General features: G+C 48.4%; 1 protein-coding gene across 1 annotated transcript in view; it reads right to left on the bottom strand.

The window, feature by feature from the left end:
- The window catches only part of C3H16orf72 (chromosome 3 C16orf72 homolog), a 28041-nt gene extending 23500 nt beyond the window's left edge, over positions 1 to 4541 (bottom strand). The window contains exons 1-2 of the mRNA XM_028512763.2: positions 3902 to 4541; positions 3261 to 3341 (exon numbers count right to left, since the gene is read on the bottom strand). Coding sequence (XP_028368564.1) covers positions 3261 to 3341; positions 3902 to 4127 — 307 coding nt within the window. The 5' untranslated portion in view covers positions 4128 to 4541. The remainder of the gene's footprint in view (positions 1 to 3260; positions 3342 to 3901) is intronic.
- Positions 4542 to 8609: the final 4068 nt, after the last annotated feature.

The raw sequence follows: 8609 nt of genomic DNA on the forward strand, positions 1-8609 counted from the left end.
CAGCACCCACCTCAGCCTGACCCTGTGAGGCTCCCTAGGGTGGCCTTGTCCTAGAGGACAACCAGTCCAACCTCTCTACTGAGCAAGTAGCCCCAAGCAGGAGGAATTTGAACTAGCTAAGGAGAATGTTATTTTCCTAATGAAGAATCAAGAAACAGAGACTGGAAACCTGTCACCCAAGGAAATGTGGCAGGTGGGTGGGTGGTAGATTTAAGAAGCAACACAGGTTTGGCCAAATATTTCCCAGGTAAGCATCAACCTGGGCTGGATTAAAACAACCTCAGTAACTTTTCACTCCCTTCTTTAGTTGCAGACATCAAAAAATGCACTCGACTAAGCAAGGGAGACACAACCTGACTAAACACATAGAAACAAGAACCAGCAATCAAGATTTTTTTTCCCCTTTCCAAAAAAGATGTCAACATCTAGCTCTACTTTGTGAGGTACAAAGAACCACTCACTCCATTTTATTGAGTTCTGTCCGCACTGAGGGGACATCCCAACGTACTGTCCTCCAAATCCTTCCAGCTACATTCCTACCCAACCAACTGAATGTTCAATTTTTCAGAAGGCCACAGGCAACCAAAAGAGGTCCTTCTAAGCTTGTACCCCAATTCTAACCTTCCAATGTGCTCATTTTAGAGATTATGAAGAGGTTGGTGAATGTGCCAAGCTGTCCCCAGGCTGCAAAATGAGCCATTTTTAGCTTGCTATGTTAAATGCTTAATTATGCAAAATATAGGAGCACTGCCCACTTAAAGGGATTCTCCCAAGTATTCCCACTGTAAACTACATTTAAAATATTAATCAGAACTGTGAACATTCTGATTGAAATTTATCACCACTTAATGCTGCATATACTTCTGACACTGCCTTGCCACTTTTATTGGTTCTATTTAAGATATCCAATTATTCCTGTAGTTGAATTGTGTTCTCTGATGACCACACCATGAAAAGGAGGAAGAATTTAACTGCCGAGCACTATGGATACTCTCCCTAAATCAAGTATAGAAAAAAAAAATAATGTTGCTACACTACCAAATTCCACAAAGCACAACTTACCTTTTCTACCAGGTAACAATACTTTTAACAACAACCAAAAAAATACAAAATAAGAGTAGTTCAATCTAACAATCCAGCATTTGCAATAATGCAAGAACCTCATGTGATGTTTAAAAAAAATTGGAATGTCTCACCTCACATTTCCCGAACAATGAAAACTAGTGAATTATAGGCAGCATTTTCAAACCAAGTAATCAAATTTAAGATTTCAAAGTTCAGTTTCTGAGCCCATCTTATACAAAGAATTAGCACTACAGAAAACCGCCAGCTTCAGTCCTAAATGAGTAACAATCCTGTAGACAACACCACCAAAAACTGACCCAAAAAGCCACAGCACATTCCTATTTTTGTATGACCTAGGCAGAGTCTGGCACATAAAAGACACAAAAAATGCATCGCCTTCCCCTTTAAGCAAACAGCAAGTACAACAAGCAAATGAATAATCCATGGCACCCACCATACAACAGAATGCTACTCAGCAAAAGAAAAAAAAAGGCACTGAGCTATTTATTAATGCACACATTATGAACTAAATGGATCACTTTTAGAAACATGGGAAGGTGAAAGAAGCCAGACACAAAAAACTACATACTGTAAAATTCTACTTATGGAATTATGAAAATGAGAAAACACATATACAACAATCATATCAGTAATTGGTAAGGGCTAGTGTGGGAAGATATGGTTTATTTCTTAACAGCAGGTGTCTGTCAAACTCAAGCCCCCATCTTAAAAGGGCAATTTTACTGCATGTAAGTTATACTCCAAGATATTTTGAGTTTATTACACTCAAATCTGAGTAAAAAAAGAGTTCTATGTTGCATTTCAAAATTCCCTGTCTGGATGAAACCAAGAGCCGTTTCGAAGAATGCTCAAGACCCTCAAAAGCCCTGATGGATGATAAAGCAAACTACTCAGGAGTCAAAATTTAAGAAACTCAGCCACAGAAAATCAAAGCTAACCACTGGGACACCATTTAATTATGTTTCCCTTTTCTTGGTAAGCCTGGACCATTAGTTCCTCATTCCTTAAAATTCACATTCTACTCACCAGTTTCGGTTTATGTATGAAATTACTGCCCCCCCCAAAATGCAAATTCTAACCAAGAGATTTCACAGTAAGGATATTTTTCTTATAGAATGCTATCATCAATTGCACATTCTTACACAAAGACTCTAAGAATCCGGTCACTCCACAGCCTATTAATAATTTTGAAATGTACTAAATTCCATTACTGTTAGCAGCATCTTCTAGAAGTTTGAAGCATTTGACTTTGTATTTACTAAGATTAACAAATTCACATCCTTTTTCCACAGAAACCTTGCCCCCTCAAAGTAAAACCAAAATTTCCAAATCTTCCAAATCAGTACTGAACAAAATCTCAACCCATTGTCATTAAGCACAATGGGCAAGAAACGTCTCCTTAACATTTTCATGTCATCTTAGAGGAGAGAAATTAACTCCAGAAAGGCACTACCGTAAGACGCAACTCTGTAATTCACGCTTAGATCACAGAATTCCTGCCAACAACGTGCAAGCAGATATAAGGTAGTTTTTAGGACAAATTCTTGAAGTCGCTAGGGAAGAGCAGCACATTAACGCGGGCACAGATTACTCCAATTAGCTACTTTTCAACGCACTTAAATGCTCTGAACTATCATATGGTCGAAACTGCCTCTCTCGAGATTCTTTTCCACAAAGTGAAAAAGTCTTACGAGTGCTTACAAGTCTTCCCGCCCCCCTACCTCGCTATACACAAAATCACAAACACTCTTCCCTTGGGTGCCTTTTCCAATAAGAACCTCCTCTTACCCAGTTCAGTTCAGGGCTTCTAGACCTCGGCACTATTGACATTTGGAACGTGGAGGTAAAATAACCATTTTGTGCGGTACAACATAAGCAGAGCCCCTTCTCAGTAATGGCATTCAAAAACGCCCCCTAAACATTGCCAAATGTACCCGGAGGGTTGAGAAGGATCAAAATCGTCCCCAGCTGAAAATCACTGGTCTACCTAGCTAGACCACCACCGGAGTTTCCAAATTGCAAATGTTCAGAATTAATGGTTGGATTCAGAAACAGAAAGCATTCCAGCAACCTAGGTCCAGGTAAAGGTGACCAATACAACTGGAACGCGGGACTTAAACCCTGACGCAGGGTGCCCTTCCCCTTAATCGGCAATGCAGCAAGGTTATCTTTACCTTTGTAGAGGTTGGTGACGGCGGTGGCTGCGTTTTGGAAAGGGACCCAGAGAGAAAGTCCTGGCTGCTGACACACTCGGTCTGAAACAGTGGTAGAAAAAAATTTTATTTACGCGTCAATCACTTCAGAACGGCCATATTAGGTTTCGCCATTTTGTTCAAGGGTTTCGGGATCCCACAATGACTAGGAAGAAGGCAAGAAAGGGATTGCGGCGGGGTGGAAGGGGCTGCAGCTGGGGGAAGGGTCTGCCGCGGGGCTCGGAGGCGCACAGCGAGATAGAGCTGCGGCACAGGGAGGTGGCCCCTCTCAGTCCCCGCCCCGAGGCCGGCTTCAGGCACAATAGGGACGGCCCTGCTGCTTCCCTTCGCCATTTTGTGACTAGGGGCTCCTCCCCTGCCCTCTCCGGCCTGGGGGCGTCCGGCACAGCAGGGCCTTAGGAGCGAACGGACTCCTACGGGCCGGCCCCCCGAAGACGACATCCCCCGAGCCAACCCCTCCCTAGAGGCCCGACTTGCCGCGCCGCCATCTTGTGAGGAGGGGGCGGCGGGGCGGCGGCCGAGGCCGGGCAAGCCGCCCCGGGTCTCTCGGCCGAGGGTCAGGCCCGAGGCGGCGGCGGCAAGATGGCGGCGGCGGCCCTCACCTTTGTAGAGCTGGGCCACGGCGGTGGCCGAATTCTGGAAAAGGTGCCACAGCTTCTGCTGCTTGTGCTCAGGCTGCGCCGCGGCCGCCGCCTCCTCCTGCAGCTCCGGCGGTAGCTGCTCGTCCTGCTCGGCCTCGGCCAAGCACTGCCGCTCCCACTTGGAGAACCAGTGCTCGGGCCCGTGCTCCTGGATCTCCGCCTCGCCCTCTTCCTTCCGCTCCTCCATCCTCCGCGGCCTCCCGCGGCCTCGCCGCCGCCGCCGCGTCCTCCTCAGGCTAGTCTCCCGCGGGAGCGTCGTCGTCGAGCGGCCTGGCGGCGGGGCCCAGCGGCCAGCGGCGCTCCTCGCGGCTGCCCAGGCCTCCTGCTGCCCGACTGCCTGCGAGCCCCGCCCCGCAGCCCCACGCAGCCCGGGACGACCCCCGCCCCGGGCCTCCCCACCCCTGAGCCCCGCCTAAGTTCGCTGCAGGCCGGAGGACCGCGGCAGCCTGTAGCCTCTAAGATCCGAGCCAGTCTACCGCCGCCCCATAGCGCAGCGGCCCTCCCCGCCTAGGGCCACCGCCACCGCCGACTACCGAGCCCGCCCCACAGCCCTGCCAGCGCCAGCGAGCCCACACCGAAGACTGAGAAACGTCGCCGCCGCTGCCGTCGACGCCTCTGCGGCTGCTGGTCCCCGCCCTCCCCCGCCCACATGCTGGCTGAGGAAGCACCGCCCACTCAGACCGGTTCTCCCGTCTGATTGGGGAGCTTCTAGTCCAAGAGATATCATTGGTCCGATCTGACCGGTTCCGCGTACCGGCGTCTGAATGGTGCGCGGTAATTGGTTCCTATGCCTGTCTGCTTGACGTAACCAATGGGCGGGGGGCTGAAGGGAGTGAATGTCAGGAAGGATGAAGTCGTAGAAAAAGGGGGAGGGGCTGACAGTGGTTGCAGCCAGCCAACCAACCCCTCCTCCCCCCGAAAATAAGTGCGCAAGCGCACTTGCGGTTGCCCCCTCGGGTTGCCCCCTCCGCGCCTGCTCTGCCCCGGGAGTCACGTGACCCGGCCTGATGCAGCCAAGTTCCGCCTGCCCCTACCATTCCGGAGCTTCCAAGCCCCAGGAGGTGCAAAGTCGATTCCTGCCACAGCGCCCCGGGATGGCGGGATGTGGTGGTTGATCGCCTGCTTAATCCGGCCCATTGGCCTTCCAAAAGGAGGAGGAAAGTGGGGAAATGGAAAAGATCTAACTAGTCCAAGTGTGCAAAATGCGTATGTTTATTTCACTGTCCCATTTCTTAGATGGGCAAATTGAGCCTCAGAGCCAAAATAACTTTTAGGTTGCAGTCCCGCGGGCTCTTCCTGTGGCCTGGCGGGACCCACAGGGCTTATCATGGGCAGCGCCTTGGGGAGCTCTCTATCCCTCCCCTAGAAGGCATTCCAGTGCCCTCTGAGCACACTGTCTCTGGGCTAGACCGCAGCTGCCGCCCAGCCGACCTGCGAAACCGAAAATAAATTGGAACGGGAGAGAGTGCTGAGGCCCAGGCAAATCCGCGCCTTCGCGAGCTCTGCATCCCCCGGCACCCATCCCTAAATGCACACTCCTGGGCCACGTGTGGCCTCCTGCGTCACGGGCCAGCCTCCGCCTCCTAGTGCCAGAACTTGCTCGGCAAGCCAAGTGGGAGGCCCGGCTTCCAAGGGGGAAAATTCTGTGCTGGCCTTTCTTTTAACCCGTCATGAGCCATCGCCCTGTCACCCCTGCAGCAGATAGGGTCTAAGCGTTTGCAGCGGACCAGGTGCGGGGGGTGCGCGCGGGCGTCACGGATCAGGGGCTTTCCCTGAAACTTAGGTTCTAGAGAGGAAGCAGCCGAGTAAATGGGCGTTGATCGCACAGAGGCAAAACTGGCCCTCTAGATTACACACTAGCAGCGGGGCCGTGAGCCACTGGGGGTTTACAGAAGTCAGCCTAGAGCACCAACTCCCACTAACTGCTAGATTAGGTTCTTCCAAATTCAGCTTTAATGCCACCACGTCTGGAATAAAATCTGACCTCACCAAAACCTACAAGTCCCTGCAGAATTCGGCTCCACCTCCTCTGTTTTCCTGTTGTCAGCCTCTGCTCAGGTTCTGCTGCTCAGCCACAGGCCTGCTTTCTGTTCTCTGGGACACTGGGCTCTTTTCTGCTTCAGGTCCTTTGCCCTAACAGTTCCCCCTCTGAAATCTCTTCATCCTCCTCCTCCTACCCCTCTTCCTCCTCCCTGTCCTCCTAGCAGTTCTCTCTCTGGAATCTTTTCTTCCTCTTTTTTCTCTTCCTCCTCCTCCTAGCAGTTTTCTCTCCCAGGAATCCCTTCCTCCTCCCCCTCCCTCTTCCTCCCCATCCCCTACCCTGCCCTTCTTCCCCCTCCCTCTCCCTTCCCTCTTTCCTCTTCTCCCCCTCTCCTCCTACCCATTCTCCTTCTCCTCCTAGCAGTTCTCTCCCTCTGTAATCTCTTCTCCTCCTCCCCTCCCTCTCCTCCTCCTCTTCCTCCCCCATTATCCTCAGGGCTCTGCTCAAATGGCCCCTAAGCACGGAGCTCTTGCCAGACCAACCTCTTTAAAGTAGTGCCTTCCCCACTCTCTGCTATTGCCTGTTTTTATTTTCTCATACCCTGTATCACTCCTAAAGATCTGCTATTGATGTGTTTATTTACTTGTGCTCCTCTCACCAAAAAGTAAGTTCTTAGAGCAGGAGTCTTGGCAGTCTTGTCCCTGGCTGAATTTGAGAACAAGTAAGATTTAGAAAGAAAGACTGGGAACCCCAGCTGGTGTGGCTCAGTGGATTCAGCGCCAGCCTGTGGACAAAGAGGTCACCCAGGGCTGGGTCCCTGGTTGGAGGTGTGTGAGGCAACCAATGTGTCTCACATATTAATGTTCCACACTCCCTCTCCTTCTCCCTCCCTTCCTGTTTCTATAAAGTAAATAAATAAAATCTTAAAAAAAAAAAAAAAAAAAAAAGAAGGGGAAAATGGAGGCCATAGTGGAGAGAACATGCCAGGTAGAAGTAGGGCACAGATGGCAAACACAAGGCCCTCTGAGCCGAATCCGGCCCTTTACCTTGTTTTATCTGGCCCATACCGTGTTTCTACCCCAAGGCAGCGCCCAGTTCCTCACCCCTAGTTAAGGAGTAGTTACATGTATACAGTCCTAAAATAACATTTGGCCATTTGAAGGCAACCACGAGGCTGATGTGGCCCCCAGTGAAAAAGAGTTTGACACCCCTAAAGTCATATAGGGAGGCCTAAGTTCATCAGGCCTACTGAAGTGGGAGGGCATAGCAGGCAGGGAACTTTGTCCACCCAGTATTAGAGGCACACAACCTAGGGTCTACCTCTTTGTACAGGCACTACAAAAACTATGAAAAAAAATTTCCAATGATTACAATAGAAGAAATCTGAAAATCTTCAGTTATATTTATAGCAAAACATTAATCTGCATGCATATTAGTACATTTTCTGTGATAAAAGACTTTTCTAAGACCTGTCATAATTTTAAATGTGTACGTGTGCATGTCATACACGCACATATGAGACCAGCCTACTTGCAGATGACCCTTTTTTTTTCATCCTAAACTGCACTTTACAAAACCTAAAAAACTTTTTTACATATCTACACTTGGCAGAAGTTCATGGCCAACTGGCAAGGGCTGTGGGATGAGGCTCACAGGAGGCCACCATGAAAAGCAGCATATGCTAAATGCCATAGGGCATAAAATCGGGTGAGTGGGAAGGATAAAAGAGTACACCTGCTTGATAGGAATCTGGGAGAGCTTTCTGGGGGAGGAAGCATTTTTTGTTCACTGGGTCGCAAAGTACAAGGTTCCTGGAAGGAAGGGGCGAAGGAAAACATACACTCAAAGGCTCAGAAGTGAAAAGGCTTAAAGACCTGAGAATTATCTTTCTTTCTAGTGATGAGGTGGTGCCATCTCATTTGTCTTTCTAAATAATTGTACAGGTGTTTGCTAAATGAGTAACTTGAGTAAATTACTGAGGTTCCCTGAGCATCATAAATGGAGCTGATAACAGAAACTCATAATGTTTGCACTCAGGATTAAATAAGAATAAGTAAGGAAAGAACCGAGTACCATACCAGTACATAAAATCACTCAATAAAGACTAGCACACAAAGCACCTGAGAAAGTGCTCCCTCTTTAAAAAAACAAACAAAAAACCCCCACACATGTTGACCTGTATTTCAAAAATCATAGCAGTTGTCACCATAAAAAGTTATTATGATACTACTCACTGTATTCCCTGTGAAGGGCATTGCATCCTCATAACTTACGTTATTTTATAAGTGGAAGTTTGTATGCCTGGTTCTCCTTCACATTCTCACCCATCCCCCTACAACACTACCCTCCGGCACCTATCAGTTTGTTCTCTGGATCTGTAAGACTGTTTCTGTCTTGTTTTGTTTGTTCATTAGGTTTTTTGTTTGTTGGGGTTGTTGTTTTTTTTGTTGTTATTGTGCCACATATAAATGAGATCATACAGTATTTGTCTTTCTCTGACCATTTCTCTCTCACTTAGCCTAATTCCCTCCAGGTCCATCCATGTTGTCACAAATGGCTAGAATCATTATGTTGTACACCCGAAACTAATATAATATTGTATATCAACTATATTTTTAAAAAGGAGCAAAACAGAAAATCATAACAATTTTCAAATATATACACATGGTGTGGTGAACATTGGAAAGA

This window comes from Phyllostomus discolor, chromosome 3 (assembly GCF_004126475.2).
Source record: "Phyllostomus discolor isolate MPI-MPIP mPhyDis1 chromosome 3, mPhyDis1.pri.v3, whole genome shotgun sequence".
Classification (NCBI taxonomy): Eukaryota; Metazoa; Chordata; class Mammalia; order Chiroptera; family Phyllostomidae; genus Phyllostomus; species Phyllostomus discolor.